The sequence below is a fragment of the Cheilinus undulatus genome, linkage group 13 (assembly GCF_018320785.1).
Source record: "Cheilinus undulatus linkage group 13, ASM1832078v1, whole genome shotgun sequence".
NCBI lineage: Eukaryota > Metazoa > Chordata > Actinopteri > Labriformes > Labridae > Cheilinus > Cheilinus undulatus.
Window position 1 is genome coordinate 40,268,939 of NC_054877.1, and position 23,670 is coordinate 40,292,608.

Consider the following 23,670-nt stretch of genomic DNA (forward strand, 5'->3'; position numbering starts at 1 on the left):
ATGGGGCGCCTTAAAAGAGATGACAAAGTGATGCATATGTTGACGTAAATCAGACAAGCAAGATTTAATTGAGATAATAACTCAAGCAATATTTGCACGTACAGATAAACAGATATGATCTAGTTTTTGGTCCAATCTCATTTATGTCTCAGTTTTAATGAAGATAATTCCATTAGACTTAAGATCAAAGATGTCCTCCTCCCTCCTCCCTTGCTGTTTAATGTAGTTAACTTTTTAGTTTGATTACTGTTCTTTTGTCGACATTTGGTGTGAGACATTTCGCCCCTGGTCGTAAAATCTGAGGATGTACAGGAAAGACAGGATTATCTTTAGTGTGACAAATGATCTAATCTCACAGGGATTATTGGTGCAATGTATGAAGGCGGGGATGTGACAGTATGATAAATCATAAGATTTACTGTACTGTACAGGACACCGACACCCCTATATGAACACACTGAGATATATACACACGAACTCCATCAGTCCAGCAGCTGGGCAGAGGCTGATGGAGTCCAGCTGCCTGTAGGAGGTATGTGAGATTGCTCAAGGAGCACTGCCGACAAGGACAAAAGGCTAAATACCCCAGAATGCTTTGGGAAATCCTTTTGGCCAAAGAGGGTGCACTTCTGGAACGTTGTAATTGTGGGAAAAAGTTAAAGGAAAAGTGCATTTGGTGGTGGAGATGAAAGGGAGGGAGAAGAAGAAGTGGAGGACTGTTTGGCTAATCAGATTGTTATGAATACAAAGTCCTGTTGGAATGAAATGCACTGGAGCGCACTGCAAATGAACTCTGCTGAGTCTGTGTGCAATCTTGTTTTACAAGATTTACATTTCTCTGTCTGCTTTATTGGAACGGTTGTTGAGCTGCAGAATATTTTATCACATTTGACAAGATGCTGCAGACAGGTTTGATTTTATTCTGCTCTGAGGTTTATGAATTTCCCTCAGCTTTCAATTGTTTTACTCTATTATAGTAACAAAAACGGCTACATCTATTTCCTACAACAAAGAGCATTTAAGGCTGGATCCAAACCTCAGAACATTTACATGCACAGTTAAGTTGAGCTACAGTTAAAGCTCAGTAAGGCCAGTTACCATGACTGCAGCCTCTGTTCAAGTCTACAAGCATGCAAGATTAAATCCATCCCAGACTACATTATGTTGGAGTGCCGGTCTAACTTGTGGACATTCAGTTACATTTTCAGTCAAACCATTTACATATATTTTAAAAGTCCAGAATTAGTGGCACTGATCCTACCAATTCTGCCTGAACGATAAGAGCCGAATCCTGTCTGAGAGCCGTTTCGCAATATTATTACCATCACCAATTATATTTTATATAGATTGTATGTGTCTGTGTGTTATTTGATTGATTAGTAGAGATGATCTTTTGTCCTCTACCACAGGCACACCATGCATTAAGGACTATTGTTTGATGGTGTAACATTAATGTTTTATGTCAGGTGTGTCATACAGCCCAGCCAATGGGCAGATGTCATCTGACCTGCAAGGTGTTTAGGGGGACAGTACATTTTGAAAAACAGTTGCATAATATTTCCATTAATTTAAAAAATTGAGCATGGTTCAAGTAAATTACCTACCCAAATATCAATCATATGGTATGACCTTAATTTTGGAGACATGTCCTGTTGTTCTAATGAAACTAAAATTGATTTGTTTGGCAATGATGGCCATTGTTACATTTGGAGGAAAAAGGGGGAAGCTTGCAAACCTGAGAACACCATCCCAACTGTGAAATACAGGGGTGGCAGCACTATGTTGTGGGGGTGCTTTACTGCAGGAGGGACTGGTGCACTTCACAAAGTAGATGGTATCATGAGGAAAGAACATAAGGTAGAAATATTGAAGCTACATCTTAAGACATCAGCCAGGAAGTTAAAGTTTGGGAGCAAATAGGTCTTCCAAATGGAAGCATATCACCAAATTAGTTACAAAGTGGCTTTAGGACGACAAAGTCAATGTTTTGGAGTGGCCCGACAGATCCCTGATTTCAATCCTAGAGAAAATTTGTGGACGGAGCTGAAGAGGTGTGTGCACTCAAGGCGGCCTACAAACCGGACTCAGTTAGACTGGTTCTGTCAGGAGGAATGGGCCAAAATTCCAGCATGCTCTTGTGAGAGGCTTGATGAGGGTAATTTATCGTTATCTTAACCGCCCTAGCACGACAAATACACAACAAAAAACTAGTGTTCTTTTGCTCAATCATGAGTAACTCTAAGTTTTAACATTATTGTTTGCAGTTTCACTTGCTCAGAATGCCTCTAGCATGCTCAGGTAAAGCTAGTGTTGCTAAGCTTACTTTGATAATTGGGGAAAGAAAAGGGGACAGAGAGGAAGAGGTGGACTCCTGGGTTCTGAACCTGATTTTTGGCTCTGGTGGCAACCAGCCAAGGATAGTCCTGCCTGAGGTCGTGCAACTACTAGTGATGGTATAAAATATGATTGGCTGTATATTGGTATGATGACATAGCACACTGAGATTGGCTGTACATTGGAGAGTTTAAGGAAGTAGTCTGCAAAATCTGGAAAAAATGTTTTATAGAAAAAGAAGACATCCTAATTAGTATGTTCAGTTCTGAAATTTGGCCTGATGGTTAATTAAATAGTCTTCTGGCACTCAAAAGAGATACAAAGACATAACATACTTTTCTTAATTTCTCACCACAGACTTTAACCACGTTTTTTTTTACATTTCAGTGTTTCAGTATAATTTATTAACAGTTTCTTGTGTTGAGGTGATGGCGCTTGATCACTCTTCCTTTCTCTGAAATATGATTTACTATTTAATATGATTTTCCTCTTCGCTTCTCAGAATGCCAGGTGAGCGGTTGACAGTCAGAGGCACAGCAGATGTTGGGCGTTTCCCTGGAGCAGCCCCGCCCACCAGGGTGGAGCTGAGCATTCAGAAGGAGGATAAAGATGACGAGGGCGGCTGTCGCAGCTGGTTCAGGAAGATGTGTCCTTGTTGCTGTAAGCGTCAGAACAGCATTTCCTATGATGTCACGGACAAGGTGGAACTGGTCAAAGTCCCGACAGCAACTCCGACCAACGACTCCACCAAGCCGAAGGCTGAGAACGGAGAAGCAAAAGAGATGGAGGGTAATGTCACTGACTTTTGTGATAAAATGGGAATCAGTTCTAGGTCAGCTTTTGTGGTTTAGTTTGGATATTGAACTAACACTTCATACTTTTATGTCTCGGCTCAGAACTGAAGCTGTTGGTGCGCTCTGTGGATCTGCTGAGTGCCAAGAAGGGTCAGAACAGACTGGAGCACCACACCGACCTGTACCACGGGGACAACATGATCATCCGCCGAGGACAGACCTTCCAGATAGAGGTGGAGCTCAGCAGACCCTTCAATTCTGAGACTCACAAGCTGCACCTGGACCTGAGGACAGGTAGGGATGGATGGACAGTGTATATGTGTATGTTTGCACTTGCATCTTCAAAACACACCAGTAAAGACAGTCCCAGCTGTGCCTAATAAACTGACAAACCTGTGGAAGGCAATGGAAGCAGTATACATGAACAAAACCACTGAGGAAAGAAAAAGACCTGATGGAACTCTCAAGGTTTACAGAGTATCCCAGCTTATTTAAAATGACAGAAATCCTAATTTCATTTAAAAACGTACACAAATCATGTTAGCATAAAAGTCTTTACCCTTAGCCAAAAGGTATTTGAAAGCAAGAGGAGATTGCAGAGCTCAGAACCAGCCTGTGTTCACCCCAGTTTAAGCAGAACCAAAGTGGGAGGACATGATGGACATGTATCACCACGTCTAGCTCCACTTTGGCCAAAGTCTTTCTTGCTGTCCCGGGATTCCTTCCTCAGTTTCTTAAGTTTATCAATTATTTGGTCTGGTGTTCAGGTGAACCCAGCCTTCGCTATCTCTTCCACAAGTTCAGCACAGAATCCATTCTTTCTCGGCTTGAACGTGCTGGCTGTCAGTCTGAAAGGCCAATGGGAGAGCTTGTTATCAAGGCGTTTGGGAAGGGCAGGACCATTCAACAAATTCACGATTTGTGATTCAACGAACATTCTGTCCATCACATTCATCTCAGGTTAATCAGAGCAACAAGACATGTGAGTAGTGGAGTAGTAGCACACCCTAGCTCTACAACAAACCTACCATGGCCAGTTTGGAGAAGAGCAACAGTGTCTTCTCCACCAATAGGAGCCTACAGTGAGTCTCCTTGCTCTTGTTTTAATGAGGTCCAGTTCTGATTAAACTGCCTCTATATCAATGTTACAGCCGGGCTAACCACTCCACCAACTCCCATTGTACTGTGTATACCAGTGGTTCTCAACTGGTGGGTTGGGACCCAAAAGTGGATCCCTGAGCAGTTTTCAGTGGGTCATGAATGTGTATCTGGAAAAAAGGGAGGCAAAATTCTTTGAAGAACACACATCCATACCTTTATTTTACTCTGATTTATTCTGGTAATGGGTAAATGTAAAAGTTTTATCAATATTTAAACTCATTTAGCTTCTTCTCTTGCAATAAAATAGTTGCTTTTACCAAGATAATGAAGTAATTTCAGAAGATCTCTGGAAAAATGGCTAAAATTTACATGCTATCATGGGGAAAGGAGGGTGCAAAACATGCCAGTTTTGTCCTCTGTCTTTGTCCTATCATAAATTCTCAAAGATCTTTCCAACATTTTTAATTACTAAACATGCATTGTTGAATTTTTTTGGTAATATGGGTTGTAATTTGGCATCAGAGACATTGGTGGGTCCTGAGGCTGGACCAGTTGAAAACCACTGACCCACACTCGTGATATGTCCTTCCATGTTAAGGCTTCAGGCATGTGTTGAATAATCCACAAAGATTTTTTTGAAGCACATATCAAGGCTTGTGTTGATGCAAATGTGGGTCGAACCATGTGACTGATTCACAAACTGGTGTGCGATTTGAGATATGAGGGGCAGTGAAATGTAACGGATCCTCCCTCCCATTTTGTGGACTTGGGACTTTATTGCACATTCCATTTTGACCACACCATTGTATCATAAAGACAGACAACTTAAGTAACTCTTGCAAACTCAAATCGTAGCAGGTCGGTTTTCGCCATAAAAGCTTAATGCTGTTTCTTGTTTTTATTGTGTAACGGAATGTGATCCAGTTTTGATAAAACTGCCGCTATGCTCCACCGAGTTAACCACAAGTAACACGGATGTTGCTGTAGCTCACAGTACAACTAAACCCCGCTCGCATCTACTCTTAAAATAAGACAGATTGGTCAAAACAGAGTCTGGTTTGCTGTAAAAGTTGCAGATTAGAGCTTTGCAAGATCCTGATGACAGACATGGAGCCGGGCCAGTCCGTCAGTTTTGCAAGTTTAATCTTTCAAAGCTCTGATCTGAAATGTTTTTGAACTGCAAGCCATGTAGCTATAGCATCAGTTATACTAGAACTGGTTGACATTTCCTTATCAAAAGAAGAGCAAAGGACCACACTGAAAGCCTCTATGGCAGAAAAGTTGTTTTTGCTCTTCTTTCAACTGGCCATCTCACAAACTGGCTTAACTAATAGTGACTGCATGTCCAGCTTATGTTATGTAAATGGGGATTCACTAAGACATTAAAGTGCAAGTGCCTAAATGTTAAAGTTGTATGCTTAGAATTGGCCATATTGGACAATAGCTGTGTGGTATTAATGGAGGTTAATGTGACAGAACTGTGGGGCACGCCGTACAAACAAAGATTCAGTAGATAATCTGTGTGCTTTACCAGAGCGAGTTGTTGTATCCACCATGAAACAACAGATGTGAAGAGCTGCTGGAGTTTTGCTCCAAGCCTGTGTGAAACCCGGCGTGAAGAGCAACTGATTCAAAACAAAGCATGAGAAATGTGGTCAAGATGCCACGCATAGCTCGCACATTAAAATAGAGCAGAGCAGCTCAGTCATAACCGCACCACAAGTTTTGGATCCCGCCCAGTATCCCTCGGTGTTAACAGTTTCCAGACTCCAGGACACCGGACACCTCGCTCTGGTATTCCCAGGCTTCGTACCAACACTGATCCACTGTGCATCGGGAATAAACAGCCATTACATCACCAAGGAGAGAGTTACTTTCACCTGCTGCTTACAGTTAAATTATAACAAAGACGTGAGAAAACTAATTGGCACTATTATCTGAGTCAACCACCTTCGACAGGTTTTCATTTCCTTTATGTTCACTGTCTTAGTCCATGAAGTTTAAAGTGCTGCACTCTTTGTCACTTCCTAAGCTGTTATTTTTGGTCAGCGAGGAAGTCAATTTTCATTATGGGTGAGGTTTTCCAGCAGAAAAGAGAGCGTTTTTTCATCGATTTCCTTTTAAACAGGCAGGGATGAGAGAGGAAGTCCTGGCGGCGCTCAGATAGAGAACAATGGTTTCTTGATAAACTCCATTTTCGCCTGAGCAAATTGTAGCTTAAGCCCAGCAGGGTGCCAAAGAGGAAAAAAAGCAGAGAGGAAAGCATCCAATAAGTCTTAATTCAGCCAGTAGGTTACAATTAAAGCCTGTGCAATGTTTTTAAAGTGTTTTGGCCTTCAGGGAAAACGTCAAATCATGTAAAGAGGCAGCTTCCAAGTTAGTAGTCATGGATTAAACATTCATGGATGGGTGTTTCTGCTCTGATATGTGCGTGTGAGCAGTGTGGGAGGCTTTACAGCTTTAAAAAGATGTTTACTCAGACAAACTATGCACAGCCGGATGAAGGGCTGTGATGCATATGGTTTTCTGGTTTGATATGGTTGTGTGGGAACAGGCAATTACAGTGATAAGAAAAACTGTGTTTACTATGATTCCAGCTATGATGTCACAATGAATCCTCGGGGTGCCATTTTGTTTGATCTAAACTTTAAGGTTAGCTGGAGTTAAGTTAAAGGAGAGTAAGTAGAAGTACTTTGAGAGGCTGTGCAGTATTTATGAAACATTAAAGACAAGAATTTTCAAAGAAGGATCCTCAAAGATAAAGTTTATGTGCATTTAGACATTTAGATGTGCTCTCTTTGGAGCAGATTCCAGCCAAAATGTCAACTTCAAGTTTTGATAAAAGAAGCCAAATGTCAGAAGTGCAAGAAACTAGCTCCTAGAGAATCTGTTTGAGGCTGGCTCCAAAAACCAAGGACCTTAGTTTAGATCAACTTCTTGTTGACTGCCCAAACTTTTTTCGCAACGTAAGCCCCAGTTTTGCATATTTTGCATAATTAGGGGCAATGCTGCATGACTGAAAGGTTGGCATGTTGTAGCCGATTGCCAGGGGTTTTAGTCTTAAGATATACTTGCTGGTATGATGCCGACATGGATGTATCATGGCTACCATACGTCCCATGTGTCCATTTGACATGTCAGCTCTGCATGTCCAGATGCAGTATACATGTGTTGGTAGAGCCAAAGGGGGTGTAACAGTCAACACAGCAGCAGAGACGATAACAAGGAGGTCTGGCTGCAGACTGCAGATCTCAGGTGTCCCCTCTTGCAGACCTCTAAGGTGAGACATCACATCTATCAGAACAGAAGGGATGTACAACAATTAGACGTTTCTTTTTTTTATTTACATTCAAGAATAACCACATCGCAAACATTTCAAACTCAGCAACATTTCCTAAATAAAACAGTTTAAAAGGTTAGAGGTCTAATCCAGGATTAAATTATGTATGGACCCATTTTAGGAGTAGTTTCATGAAATGGTGACTCGCCTTAGCTTCCTTAGCTTTAGCTAAAGCTGTCATAGCTTAACTAGCTACGTAGTTAACATTATTATGTGAGCTAATAAAGCTACATTGGCTTAAGCTAAAGCTAACGTAGCAACCATTAACTATTTCTAGAATGGGTCTAGCTTTAGCAAATGTAGCTTTGTTTGCTTTAAATTAGGCTAAGTAGCTACATAACCAAAGTAGCTTTGTTAGCTCTAGCCTTAGCTATGTTAGCTGCGTTAGAGTGTTTACTCTGCTTTATTAAAGATTTGATATCAGGTTTTGCAGGCCTGGTTTCTGACTTTTCCCCACCCTTACCTCAATCCTTACTCAACCCTAACATTTAATCTGATTTTTATTTTTAAAGTTTTAGTGTGGATTTCCATTCTGACGGAGGCGATGTCTCACTGTACTAGTTTAGGTTGGGTTGCGGGGGCTCGTCTGAGATCAGTCCTCCACATCTTTACAGTTTGTCACTGCAGAGATACAACAAAGTCCATTAAACCAGCTTGCGACATAAATTCTGTTGTATGAGCCAACCTGTTAAAATAATGCACATAGCATCAGTGTCTAAGCTCAATCAGTGACCATGCATACAGATGACTTTCAGCTGAGTGTTTGTATTGGTTTAGTTTTTCTTCAGATACACATCTAAAAATACAGTATATAGATTTCAAAAAGGTTAAATACTTCCAAAATAAACTTTGCTGATGACTTCTTCTATTTACCTGCTGCTATGAATACAACAGGCTGAAAGTCACCAGTTAACATGGTCACTTATTAAACTATACACAGCATCTTCATACTTTGAGAGCAACAGCATTGAACACAGACGTCTTGGTGAGCCATTGTTTTCTGAGATACACTTATGACGCCAAAAGATGGTGATTGCTATATCAGAAATGTTTTATGCCAGTGGTTCCTAAAATGGGACTCTCAGAAGGGCCCTAAGCAACGATAATCTTTCCCCTCAATGACTAATCTCAATAAGACAATGCCCTGCTAGCAAATGGCGCCAAATTTTGTGAAACAACTTTCAGGAAGCTGTGGGGCTAAAAATGAATCTGAGACATCACAACTACTAACACAAAGATAGAAAAATAGGAGGAGTCATGTCTTTCCATCAGCTTCACCCATATTTATGCTGAGAGTCAAAGACAGAGCCATGCTTTGACAACTTCCTACCATGTAAGATAAGCTTACTAAGTATGGTCAGGGATGGGGGGTTTGAAACCGTTTTCTTCTGCCAAAGGGAGGCGTGGCTGAAAGAGTTTAAGGGAACCAGGCTGCAGACATCCATAAATGCATGTGCAGTTGGGTCCCAGTTTTTTATTGGTGAACTGAGAGGACTCATTAGTGGAAGCTGTTCTCTTTAGTGCTGTTTTCACAAATTTAAGAGGTACATTCATATATCTCAGCTACACATGTTTACAGAACATCTGCAACCAGGTGCTTTTTAAAAGTTTGGGAACTGCTGTCTTAAAGTAACTTTTAATTAACCTTAAAAAAGTGAAGAGGTGGAGCTGAGGAGAACCTTTAGCCGGCTAGCTAACATCTGCATGTCAGATCAGCCACCCCCCCATATAATGGGTGAGTTATTTACAATTATCTCTCCCATGGACTGTGTGAAAAGAAATGAGCAATTTCATAAGCACAGGAAGTTTGAGCCCGATTGGACTATGCACAGCTGAGTTAAAATCAACTTCCTGTTCGTCAAGAAATGTGCACTTGAGGTCTTGCCACAGCCACAGCTTTTGACTAATAAAAAAGTCCCAAAAATATTTTCATCATCATGGTCTCTTCAAGGGCTATGACAAAGTACAAGTTGACCAGATGAAATCCCCCAGATAAGTTCGATGAAGTATGACCCCTGGAACACGCCCAAAATACCCACATTTTTGCAATTTTATTGAAAATGACAGATTTCCTGTTGGAGGTAGAAACATGGTCCCATTGGGTTTTTTGTAGAGCTCCCCAAGCCGCATCTACACACCAAATTTCATTACTCTAGGTCAAACTACCTTTTGACTGTGTTCTTTTAAAGCACAAAAGTTAGCGCTATTGAGGCATTTGCCCAATTTTTCAACATGTGACATCACAATTTGTCTCAAGACTTCAAGAGACAGACATACTTTACCTTTTAATTGTGTGGAAATGTACTCCAAAATGAATGTACTGTATCACTCAGAGCACTTTTGTAACATCTCATGCACTGAAATACAAATATTTAACTTCTTCTGTTTTCGTGTTGTGTAGGTCCCCTGCCCATGGTGTCCAAAGGTACCCATGTCATCGTCCCCCTGGTGGATCACTTGGAGGACGAACGCTGGGAAGCCAAGATAGTCGAGCATAACGGCAACAAGATCAAGCTGTCGGTCAACTCCCCGGCCAACGCTGTGATTGGCCTGTACGGCCTCACTGTGACAACCAGCTCGACAAAGGGCGAAGCAACAACTACTTACAACTCCAGCAAGAACATTGTCATGCTCTTCAATCCCTGGTGTGAAGGTGAGATTGGCAGTGGGTGTGAGCTGGGCTGAGGATTTACAAGAATGTGGAAGGGAGGAAGGAAAGAAGACGTGCCAGGGGTGATAAGAGGAGAAAAATTAGAGGAAGGGAGAAACAGCTTCACATAGCAGGCTGAGAGTAAATAACAAATTATCTTGATTATTATAAAGATTATGTGGAATGATTCTAAAAGTCAGTGTTTTTCCAGTAGGGGAGTTGTCTGAGGTAGCATAATTGTGAGAGAAATTGTTCCCAGAACACTGAGCTCATGAGCAATGTCATCATTGTCTCAGCACTAAGTAGCTACGTGTCATTTTTGCGGTTTAATCTCTGAGAGGACTCCTGATATAAGGTTACACAAGGGTGAGAGAGGCCAGGTCCATCCATGAGCATGTTGCCGTCCATCAAACTGCTTTAGTGTGACCCCGTGTGTAACTGTGGCGTTACGTAACTCCACTGGCTATGATTCAAAACTCCTGGCACTCTAAGTTATCCCACTTATGCACTCTTGAACTATGTTTGTGATCCAAACCGTAAGATGAAACAGACCTTCAGGAGCGTCACCAGAAAACTTTTGTACGTACAGACATGCTTTTATATCACTGCTGACATTAATCAAGCAGATACAACACTATTTCTTTTTTTATTTTGAAAGTTAATGCACTGATTGTTTCCCAAAATTATTAAAAGGTAACATTACAGAGTGCAGACATTTGGTCAATTCGTGCTTTAAACATTTCAGAAAATGTGCAAAACAGATCAGTTAAGTCGCCGAAGTGTTAAAAAGGAATCAACCGGATTTGAAAGTATTCCCATAGGAACGTCACATTTAAGTACACTTTGCCAGTTAATCTTTTAATTGCTGCTGATAATCCTCGTGTACTTATAATAATCAGGCCTTTTTTGCCTGTTGAAATTAGATTCTTTTCTAGACTTGTGCCATGTGTTACGTGTATTTAGTTCTTCTTAGAAAAAAATACAGTCTCTCTGAAATCAAACACAAAAGTTCAATGTTTTTCGGGACGCATTCCTGACAAAAATATTATGAATAGGAGGAGTTTCACAAGCAAGGATATACAGAGATATCCATACATGTACTTGAACTTCTAGCAGTGGCGGATGTAGAAATTTTGGGGCCTTGGGGCCCAGTCATGGGGCCTTCCCAGTTTTAATTTCGTCAACTAAAACTATGACTAAAAATATTCATCAACATCCTTTTTTTTCCATTTGAAAAACTAGACTACGACTAGCCAAAAAAAGATCTTTGATGACTAAAACGGACTTAAAGTAAGTTTAGTTTTTGTCAAGATGACTAATACGAGACTAAAATGTAATTTAGTTTTCGTCCAACATACAAAATCTATGCTATTTCTCCACTGTGGGTAAATCTGTCAATACACAATGCATCTGTAGCTCTTCTGCCTCTAAGCTGTAGAAAGCAGCGACCCAGGTTTGGTACGGTGTGTAGAGCATGGTACCATGATTTGGTACCAGATTTAGGCAAAAGAATAAATGCTTGGTCTGAAAGTTAAGAGTAAAATGTTAGGACATTTTATGGACTAAAATAAGATTAAAATGTTTTTGAGTATTTCATCTGCTAAAACTAGACTAAAACTAAAAGGATAGAAATGACTAAAATGTGACTAAAAACAACCAAAAATGATTGTTTTGTAGTGTTTTTTGTCCAGAAATGTACATTTGTAGACTCTAAACTCTCAACTCAGGACCCACCAGTCTGTCCTACAACAGATCACAATCAAAGTTTCCAAAAAATGTTCAACAACACATGTTTTGGTAATTGCATACTTGATTGAATAATGCAGTTTGGAGTATGATTGGACCCAAACACCTGATATAAAAAAGAAAAGGGACACAACTGACACATTTTATACTCTATTCCCCACCATTATGTGTCATTTGTTGCCAATTATTGCCAGAATGGGAGATAAATTAGTTGAAATATTGATCAAACATTTTAATTTACCCAATTTCACAGTAAAACAGGGTAAAATAAAAGATATCGATGCATGTCCAATAAGGACTTTAGGATTCTGCCACCATTGTTCTTTTCAGACACTTAGTCACGACCCACTAAAAACTGCTCTGCTACCCACTTTTGGGTCCCGAACCACCAGTTGAGAACCACTGCTTTAAACATTTGGTAACCACATGACATCAGAGCAATGTAACACTAAATTGGTGTGTTTATTTCAATGACAGATGACCATTAACTCAAAGAAAAGAAAATTGTTCAAGTTTTTAAAAGATTTTGGTTTTATTTATCAACTAAAATCTCTCAAAAAGTGGCCAACTATATTTCTTTTGTTGATATGTTTGTTTTATATCTATTATATAATATTTTGTCAATTAACATTTATACTAAATGGCTAGTTTTTGGTGTTTTTCAAATGAAGAACTTGAAAAAAACATTATCCACACAAATGTATAATTTTAAACTATAAACTATAAACTATAACATGACCAAGTTTACTTTTTCTGCATAAAGGGCCCTATCATACGGCCAGCGTCGCTGCTAATGCAAGACAAAGGGTTCAGTTAGTCATGTATTCAGGGGGTCCCTAGTAGTCCAGGGCTTCAGACAGTGGTAAAATCCGCCTCTGACTCCTGGTTGACACACCTCTGAAAATCTTATGCAGGTCAAAATGAGGATTTTTTTGTACCCCTTTGACTAATTTGTCAATGAATTACATTTCAGTTAGTTGATAATGCTATAGAAATGACTAGTCAAGCATTTACAAATGCTTCACCAGTGCTTAGTAGTGTTTACTCATTAAAAGATAATGAGTACTGTTTTCAGAGCAAACAGTACAGTCCAAAACCCTGTTGGAATGAGAGTATCAGTGTAAGTTAAATAGTTTTATTATGATTCTAAGCTGTGGCTTTGAATAACAACCCTAACTCTTAACTTTGGGCTGTGCTTTCCAGTTAAATCCCACCCCAGTCACTTTCAGCAGAATTATGCCGTCACTTTCATTCATTAAACCCAGCTGGTGTGAGCGGACTGATCGAAAGTTTCTGAGCTGAAGCATTTCCCTGGAAATACAAAGTTAGATGGCCAAGAAAAAACTCCTCAAAAGCAACAGGGGGTGCTGCAGCACCCTCAGCACCCCTACTTCCTGTGGCTATTCAGAATTTCACTACTCCAATATAGGTTTAAGCAACAGTTCAGGGCAGAGACACCTATGTTCTCCTGCTGAATAAGCTCTCTGAAATAGAGAAACAGGAGGCCGTACGCTCATGCTGGCTGCTGTCCATCTTACCATAAAGGAGCAGGAGTCAATGCAAGAAATGAAAACGATGCTCACAGACACCAAATCTAAATGAAATACAAGGTTTTAAAGATGTAATGACGTTAATGCTTTTTAAATTTACATCCATGTTGAAACTTGTTTAAAGTATTGCCTATAACATGTGCCATGCAGCTCTGGGTAGCACTGTGAGATTTTGGCCACCTGGAAGCAGCAGAAACAGGATGTAAACATGCTTAATGAACTTTTCTGTATATCTTTCTGTATTCTGGCCTGCTTAAGAGATGCATGAATTCTTAATCAGCTGTTAATCATGCAAACTGGTCATTCTTGTCTGTCTTGCAGCTCCTCTGAGGAGTTTATGAAACAGACTGATGCCCTGATATGACCTACCAAAGCAAAAAAGACCACAGCAACCAGATTAATGATTTCTATCAATTTAATTTTGATGCCTGTTACCACAGCCTCAGGGTCTGTGTCAGTCATAGTGAGTTAAAGCATGCTGCAGAAAAAGCCAGTTCACATTCCTACTGCAAAGTTTCTTGACAAGTGACATGACTCACTGATGAAAAAGCAATGATTAGATTGTTTACACCTTCACAGACCTCAGCCTTGTAAAACTTTTATAGCTTCATGACCCACCATCACCATCAGTCTCTTCAACTACAAATCAGGACCCAAATGTCTGAACCACTCCTGTATATTTAATAAAAGAAATTCTAGTTTGGACCTTAGATGGAGCAAAACACATGACTGAAAAGAATCAGGATAAAAATAACCTACTTTACTCAAACTTCCTGTGACTATGTGAATTTTTGACTTAGCAGTCCTTCTCCAGAGGTTTAAGGAGTTAGCTTGTTATCATGGGAAAAGTAGCTTTGTCATCCCAAGAAAGAATTGAAAAGACTGTAGAGTTGAAATTTTGTTGAAACTTTTGCTCCACATATTCGTGACCCACTGAGAACAGCTCCACGGCCCACTTTTGGATCCCGACCCACCAGTTAAGAGCTACTGGCCTAGTGGTCTCCATGCCCCATGCACAGAGGGTGTTGTCTACAAAGCAGGCAGCCCACCCCGGCTCAAGTCTGGCAGAGGTGACCATCTAGGTCAGTGTTTCCCAGTGTTTTCCTTGGAGCCCCCCAGGACCAAAGTGAGAAGAAAAAGTGGCACACTGTCGTCAAAAAACAACATAGATTTTAATTTTTTCACTGATAAAACCCTAAAAAAAGGTCTATGCCTACTTTCTTATCAACAGACCTTTGTATAAAATACTGAATAGCTGCTTTATCCTGGTTTTAGTCAATATTTGCAAATCGAATTTTGGCAGCCTCAAAGCAGACAAAGCCCCGCTTTGGCACCACCCCTGGGGGTTCCCAGACCTATTTGGGAACCAGTGATCTAGGTCATGTGACTTATATGTCCAGTTTTAAGATTTTTTTCATTTTATCATAAAAAGTTGACAGTCAGTGTTTTTTTAAGGACATGAAATTGAACATCAAAGAAAGGGTTAAAAAAAAGCATTTTAATGTCAAATAAAAGTTTCTTATATGGATGAGAATTGATAGGAACCATTGATATCAATGCCATTATTGATTTGTTTTACTGGTTAAAATTTTCTTAATTTTTTTTTGAGGGGGGGGGGGCAATGGTATATAGGTTTTCACTGTTAACTCAAATTGTATTGATCTCTTTACCTCTGAATACTGAACAAGATGTTTACCACCCTCAATGTGAGTCAATAACAAGCACATTTCAATCTCTGAGTAAACAATTTTAATGATAAAAATGTTAATGCTAAAATGCTACTAATAATAAAACCAAATGTTTGCGAGGTGAACATGCTAAATGCATTAATTATCTTTTTTATGGGAGGGGGATGTCTCAGTAAAAACAAACCCTGGATCTTCAATCCATAAACTTGAATTAGAGTGCAATACTATGACTCATTTTCTTTGAAAGATAAAACCTTGAAATAAATATAAACCAGTCTCTGCATCCTGGATATCTGGACAAAAGAAAAGAAATCTTGTATAAGATTAACAGTTGTTGTGTTAAAAGATGCATGTCTTGCATGAAATCACTGCTCAACAGATGTTTTTGTGATTTTCCAGCATGTTTACTTCCTTACTTCTCTGTTTTGTTCCCATCGCTGACTGCCTCCCGTGAGACCATGATTTTTAAGGCATGTTGAAGTAAGGCAATGATAAGGGAATTGTTAAGATTAAATGCCAATGATGTTGATAGATTGAACTAATTGGAGCCAGTTCTCAACTGGAATTGCTTCTTGATTTCCATCACAAAAATTGGTATAATCCCAAATCTTTATCTGGAGGTCAGACCAGGAAACAGCTGAAGTAGAGTTGGACAGTGGAACTGAATCCATGCCTTTCTGGCTCAATACTACAAGAGCACAAAATTGTTTAAAGAGGAAACCTTTTTAATAAATACTGTATATACATTTAGCTTCTTAATTTTGCTCTAAAGGTGCATTAGATCAATGTTAATACCTCCACTTAGGAGGTTATGTGATCGGCAGGGTTTGTTAGTTTGTTTGTTTGTTCGTATGTTCGATTTTTAGCAACATAACTCAGAAAGTCATGGATGGATTTTCATGAAATTTTCAAGAAATGTCAGAAAAGGCATAAGGAAGAACTGGTTAAATTTTGGGACTGATCCGGATCACTATCTGGATCCAGGACTTTTTTTAAGGATTCTGTACTATTGGGAGATAGGGCTAATGGCAGAGGTCTGCGCTGTTACCACTTTACACCAGGAGATGGCAGACATGAGTAACTTCAATCCCAGCAGCACTTTGGGTGTGTTTCTATTCAAAGTCTTGGAGTTTAATAGAGTTTGAGAGACGCATGCCCAGTCGAGGAGACGAGTCGGAGCGTAACAGAGAGAAAGACAGCAAATTGTAGTGAGAATACTTACAATGCTGGGAGGAATAGAGGAATATTAACCCTTTGCCATGATTTTCAGTCTTCCGGTGAGACCATGGGTGCTTCCGCCATGACAATCCACATGTAGCGAAGCCGGTACTTTGCCTCACCGTGTCTCCACCCCACCGGGGAGGGAGTAATCAGCAAATTAGATTTTGGGAGTGATCCAGATCACCGTCTGGATCCAGGATTGTTTTTAAAGGATTCTTCACCATTGGGAGAGAGGGCTAATGGCAGAGGTCTGCGCTTTCTGAGTGTTTTTCTAGTTAGCTTTGAAATGTACACATTTTTCTCCAGTGGGAGCACTCCCCCGGAGCCCCCTTGAAAATTTGACATATGATCCGGATGGTATCACCTCTGCTGTGATTTTTAACCCCCGATCACAACTGAATCAGTGAAGTTATCTCTCCCTCACGCTCTCGTGCATGTGCTTGGGATGCAGTGGTGATTTTGTCCACTAAAGCTAAGACTATCAGTCGACTATTTTTTTCCCTGAAAAAGACAAGACTATGACTAGCCAGAAAAAGATCTTTGGTGATTAAAACTCTGACCAAAAGTGTTCATGACAGAGACTAAAATAAGACTTTAATGCTCCTACATAAGTATACCTGTCTGGCTGTTTTGCCATTTGAGACATCCCTAATTTTAATCATTGCAACTTTAAACAGATTTTAAGCCAAAGCCCTCAGATTTACTTGCACTAAATTAGACTTTGCTGGCTTTTAATAACCTACATAAAGGGTCCTATCATATGCATTTTAGTGTGCAGCACAAGTGTCCCTCCTCTTTCCCACCTGGTGCAGCAGTCCTTTCTATACTGGGTGCTTGCATTGTTCAAATAGCAAATTGAAATGAGTTGAATTTATTTTTTATGTATTTATTATTACAGTTTAGCACCGTTGCATTACACAGCATGGAGCTGCACAGAAAATTTACAGCTATTTCTGATTCCCAACTCAGTGTTGCAGTGTGATACTTAGAGGATGCATTAGAAAGATGGACGGATATCCGTGAGTTCATCCAGTTTGTGCACCTTCAGGACAGCAAAATGTAGAAGGACACGCCTCAATGCATCCCCAGCCTTAAAAATATGGCCCTTACATTTCAACTTCATTCACAAACTGTTGGTATCTAAAGAGAAAGTACACCCCGTTTTTTACCTTGTGTCATCTTATTATTCAGGTAATAAATATCAGGAAATGAGCTCCATTTTTATTCTGCTCAGTTTCTTCTTTCTGCTGAGCGCTGCAAACCATCTACACAGGATATTTCAGCAAAGAAGTTTATTTGCATCACAGCTAAATATATAAAAAAACAGTCGGCCTGGATTTGATAAAGAGAAATTCTGTCTTTCATTATGGCGTTGCTGCTTTTGGCGGAAAGCCCAATCTTCTCTTCCCCCACTTCAATCTCCCTTTTCCTGAAACCAATCTCTCCCTTACGCTCATAAAAGTAAAAATCCTACAATTACTGTATAAAACCGCCACGGGGCAAGCTCTCAGTAATCCTGCAGCTGGTGACAACCTGTCCTCTCCTTGGCTTTTACTGCATCCATGTGTATTTCCTGACTTTAGACGCCCCTCCCGTCCAATCCTGCTGTCTTTCTGTTGTCTATTGACCCATTTCCCCCTTCACTGCCCAGTGGCTCTGTTTTCTGGCTTCCTCCTTCTCCTTTGTACCCTCCTGTATGTGCGCCTACCTCTCTTTGCATTGCAAAAATCCTCACTAAGAAGTGAAAACCACAATTATCACAGCTGCCAGATGCTATCAGCGTCACCTCCCTCCACTTTCTGCAGTAAAATCTCGAGACACGCTGTTATTCTTCACTCTCCCTCCACCCGTTACCTCCCAAGCATAACTTCCCTCTTCCTCCCAGCCGTCCCTCATGATTTTCTCTGACCTCTTCCTTCCACTGTTGTCTTCTCATGCCCATCATGAAGAGATTCTGATAGATTACTGCTTTCCTTTCACGTTCCTTGTCTTGACATGGTGGCGATCATGGCAACATCAAAAGACCAAAAAAAAAAAAAAAGATGTAAATAAAAAGATCATGTCAAAGGAGCACACCCAACTCTGCAGCACTGATGTCATTCAAAACAAGCTGTTTCCCCATGAATGAGGCCGGGCCTCACTGCAAGGTCCATGGTCTCATTGTGTTTCTTAACCATTTCCCGGCCTTTGGGACTCATCCACGTAATTTGTGAAAAGAGAGCGCATTCTTTAGAGGTTTGGTCACTAAAACACAGAATAAAGCACAGTCTGGGTTACTCTCACAGACAAGGAAGGAGGCAGAACCTTGTCCAAAGTCAATGTGATTAAAAAACATCCTGCTGTTCAACAGAAAAGGGACTCCCTGTCATGGTTGGTTTGGTAGACCCACACTAGGTCAAAAGAGATGAAGACAGAAGTGCGGAAAACACAGAATAAACCTTGAAGATATACCATCAGTACTGAGTTGATATTATGTTTTTATCTCTCCAGAGGACACGGTGTTCATGGACAATGAGGAGGAGAGAAAGGAGTACGTTCTGAGCGACGTTGGAAGGCTCTATTATGGCACAGAGAACCAGATCGGGGCTCGCACATGGAACTTTGGACAGGTATCAAGAAAAGACACGTCTAAAAAAGGACTGAAAGCTTAATTACATCAATCAGTTTGTTTACATGCACAGCAGAGTCGATAAGCACTGAGGGAGAATTGATTTATTGACACAAGTGTGTCAGACTCTTTACCGTAGAAGGAAATAGATCTCCTTTCAGCTGGTTAGTATAGCTTTAAGTCATGTGACCTGCATAAGGGCCTGAAGGTGTTGCACAATTAATCTAGTTGCAATCCTGAGGTCAGGATGTGCAATTACATAAGTGCTTTAAAGGCTGCAGTTATTTTTGTATTAAGAAGTATTTGAAAGGTTTACAGAAGTGTCTGCAGAAGTGTCTGCAGAAAGTCCTTTAAGTTTACAATAGTGCCACTTTTGCACTTGGTACAAGTACCTTTATTTTCTAAAAAGGAAGAACTTTTAGGGCTGCAGGGGTTAGTACTGTTGCCTCACAGCAAGAAGGTTCCTGGTTCGCTTCCTGGTCAGGGCCTCTCTGTGTGGAGTTTGCATGTTCTCCCCGTGTGCATGCATGGGTTCTCTCCGGGGACTCCGGCTTCCTCCCACCAGCAAAAGACATGCTCATTAGGTTAACTGGTGACTCTAACTTGGCTGTGGTTGTGAGTGTGCCTGGTTGTGTCTAAATGTCAGACCTGCAATATGACTGACGACCAGGGTGTCCAGTGTGTACCCACCTCTTGCCCAGTGACAGTTGGGATAGGCTCCAGAGTCCTGTGACCCCCAATGGGATAAGCGGTATAGCAAATGGATGAACTTTTATCTGTTGGAAAATATGAAGTTAGTATAAAAGCAATATTGTTTTAATGTAATTATTATTCTCTGCATTTTCCTTGATAACCAAGCAAGTAGACTCATGCTACCATGTATGTATTATATTGTAATTACAATTGCAATATTGCCCACTATAATGACAATTGAACATTATTGTCAAATTATTCTTCACCACCTGGAGGACCAAAGAAAATAGGACAGTGGCAGCTACCTTTGAACGCTACTTGGTCAAGCTGCACCAGGCACTTTATTTTCAGGATCTTCTAAATGACACATTTGCACCACCTCACAGTCGCAGAAATAATAGTTTTAACTGTTATGTAGATACTGCTAGTGCCAGCTCATGGTGATTAGGGCTGGTCTATATAATAACAGGCCTCATCAGAGAGTACAGTCTAATAAAGGGTGACACAAGATTTTTATTCCTGTCCCATCCCAATCCCTTTGCAATCCCCTCCCCTCTTTATTTACTCCTGGCCCATCTCACTCATTTGAATAGTTGAATATATAACCAAACATGCCCAACATGGCATCTAATGTTGTATTTAATGTATTTAAGAAATCGTTCGAGACCTTTGGCAAAACAACCTGCAACATGCAAGAGAAGAGTCAGCTGTGTGTTTCTGATGGGGGAAAGTCGAGTTTGTTTGACTTGTGTTGAAAATGACAATGGCAAGTGTGATCAATGCGTTGTGCTTTTTTCCATTTTTTGCTAAAAACACCCCCTAACCAAATATCCTAAAAACTGCATTTGCATATTTATATTTAAAATGGTTATGGTAGTACCTTTATTTCAGAATGACTCCTATCCCTTGGGAATCCTGTGAAAGTCTCATGATCTATGTAAATCCCCCAAAAAATGTCCGCCTACACAGTCTACACCTGACCTCTTTGTAAAAAAAAAAAAAAAAAAAAAAAAGATTATTTGATTGATTAATGATATACTGTCTCATATATCCATTGCGTTTCATTATTTCACATTCATCTGTGAAACTTCCCTTACAAATAGTTTGGAAAGGGCGGAACTTTTCAAACATTCTCTGAAGGTGATTGGGTAGACGTTCTGTCTGTCACATTCATTAAAGGCCAATCAGAGTGACGAGACAAAATGAGGTAGTAGACATGCACAGCTCTGGTTGTAGCCTGAGCTTGACAAGCACACTTTGCTAGTTTATGAATGGTGGAGCTTGATGGTGGATAAAACTCATGCCGAGGTTGGTCTACCAAGAGAATCTTACAGTGTGGCTCTATTCTCTTGTTCTTATAAAGGGATACGGCCCAGGTATGATAAAACTGCCACTATACTGTAACTTCATCTGAGCTAATTGCTACACCAGCAGCTGTTGTATAGACAGGCTTACAGTTCAAATAAACCCCATCTGTAACAATCGCTAACTAATGCAGAGGTTGGTCAGGGAGACGAGTGAAGATACCTTTTCCGTCATGAAAAGCTTTCAGTCAGGTTCTTTTCTCTTTTATTTAATTGAAAAAATGTGGTCCTGATGAATGTCGTACATACACCTCTGTGCAGGAGAAACTCAGCCAGAGATAAGAAAGCTAAACTAGCACTTATGTGCTGGTGCAAAATCATCCCAGATAAAAGTTTCTTGCAGTGGCTCTAAGAATGTTTTAACTATGCTGCAATAGTAAGAAATGACTGTTTTAATCCAAAAATATGGTAAAAATTCACATTTGAATGACTTATATTCCTTTGGTCCTGATTGGTAGTTTCATGAGGGAGTCCTGGAAGCGTGTCTGTTTATCTTGGAGAAGAGCGACATGCCTGCATCTGGCCGAGGGGATCCTGTCAACGTGGTCAGAGTCTTATCTGCCATGGTGAGTTTGAATTTATATCGACATCCCACCATCTCCATAAGCCAGGATATTAAAAACACCAAGGTCAGAAGTCCAAGTGCGCATATTTCATTCATACGTTTTAACTTTTCAGTGGCATTTTTGTAAAAAAAAAATTCTCTTCAAAATGAAATTCCAAAGCCTTTTGCTCTCTGCCAGGAATAAAATACATATAAAATACCCTCCATATGTTTTCTATTTGAAAATGTACGTGATCTCAGGTCACTGAAATTTATAGGAAATACGCTCTTGTAATTGACTGTGTTATTACTCCTTTTCCAGATAAACGCTCAGGATGATTTTGGGGTCCTGGTAGGGAACTGGTCTGGGGATTACTCTGATGGAGTCTCTCCTGCAGCGTGGAGTAGCAGTGTGGAGATCCTGAGGAAATACCACTCCTCCGATGGGACGCCTGTGTCATATGGACAGTGCTGGGTCTTCTCTGGGATCACAACAACAGGTGACTATGAGAAAAACACAGAGAAGAAGCATGTGATGGTGTTTGTATGTGCAAAAAAACAGAAACCCTGAGTGTTGCATTCCCTGAGTTTATGTGAATTTAATTAACCAGTCAAATGATCAGGATCATGGCTTCAGGCTCTTTCCATTAAGTCTCCCTGCTCTGCAACAGAATACTTCATTCATTCATTTAGTGTGCACGCAGGGTCCCTCACATGATAGCTAGCTGACCTTAGCACATAGCTTTGCAGCTGATAGCTCATATACACGCTAAATACATCGCACTGGCATTCCTGTCATACCTCCTACTTTTGCCACTGATAGAGACACATGTGTTGCTTTCATTCATGCCGGATAATAGTCTCCATGCAAACGCCATCTTAGCAGAAATAGCTGAAATGATCATGCTCATGTGTAAGCATGTGGTAACAGTTTTATCACTCTGTCTGTGTTTGTCTTTGTCTCCAGTGCTGCGTTGTCTTGGTATACCTGCCCGCAGCGTCACCAACTTCCAGTCTGCTCATGACACTGATGTTTCTCTCACCACTGATATCTACTTTGACGAGGACATGGAGCCCATCGACTACCTCAATAGCGACTCTGTCTGGTGAGATGTGCTTCTTAACATTACTGGGATATCAGGCTCAGAAAAATGCCTGCTGCTAAATCCACACCTTAGGTATGCACAGTATATTAGGATCTGCTCTAAAAGCAGTCCCCTCTAACTTGAAACCTATGTAGACATCATGCTTTTTCAATTATTTGCAACTCTTCCTGGACTACAGAGACTTATCTGGAATCCATATGCCAACTGGTGGTAGTCTTTAAATTGTCCTCAGAATGATGAATGCTCTTTCTCCCTCTCTCTGCATGACTAAAGCTCCTCTGGCACTTGTAGCTTTTTAACACCAGCTTAATTTGTATCAGTGCCAACTGTTGGGGTTAAGAGCTTTATTGACCATCTGAGTTCCCATTATTTATTTAGGGGCTGTTTTGCCTTTATTTTAGAAGCAGAACAGAAGATGGAGGAGGGGAGATGGAGAGGGAAAGGGGTGTTATTGGAGAAGGACTTCCACCCTCTGCACAAGAGGCATGCAACCTAACTTACAGACCAGATGGTCTTTTTTTAAATACTGGGCTTTACTCACCAGGATCTTCTTGTTCTTTACTCTTTATGGGGCGAGGAGCCAGATATGGACACTTTGGCCGCCCTTCTTTGTGGCATCCCTCTAACTGTCTGTGATACAGTAGAACCAGACTGTTTTTTCTCAGCCGATCGTGGAGATCAGTCAACGTCACAGAAAGTGACATCTCAGCATCTGACCAATCAGCAGCGGTGCAGAGCCTCTCAAACTTCCTGATCCTAGCTTAAACTAAGACTGAATCCAAAACTGGCTGTCAAAATTAACATTGTTTCCAACAGAGCTTACAAAATGCATTTTCATGTTTCATTCATATATATATATATATATATATATATATATATATATATATATATATATATATATGTATGTATAATAAACACCAACAATTATCAT

General features: G+C 40.4%; 1 protein-coding gene across 1 annotated transcript in view; it reads left to right on the forward strand.

Annotated features, from left to right (window-relative positions):
- tgm1l1 (transglutaminase 1 like 1) overlaps nucleotides 1-23,670 on the forward strand; it is a 42,458-nt gene that overhangs the window by 12,130 nt on the left and 6,658 nt on the right. Inside the window, exons 2-8 of the mRNA XM_041803409.1 lie at nucleotides 2,837-3,123; nucleotides 3,231-3,422; nucleotides 9,971-10,222; nucleotides 18,915-19,033; nucleotides 21,548-21,655; nucleotides 21,956-22,133; nucleotides 22,601-22,739. Of these exons, the coding sequence (XP_041659343.1) occupies nucleotides 2,838-3,123; nucleotides 3,231-3,422; nucleotides 9,971-10,222; nucleotides 18,915-19,033; nucleotides 21,548-21,655; nucleotides 21,956-22,133; nucleotides 22,601-22,739 (1,274 nt within the window). The 5' untranslated portion in view covers nucleotide 2,837. The remainder of the gene's footprint in view (nucleotides 1-2,836; nucleotides 3,124-3,230; nucleotides 3,423-9,970; nucleotides 10,223-18,914; nucleotides 19,034-21,547; nucleotides 21,656-21,955; nucleotides 22,134-22,600; nucleotides 22,740-23,670) is intronic.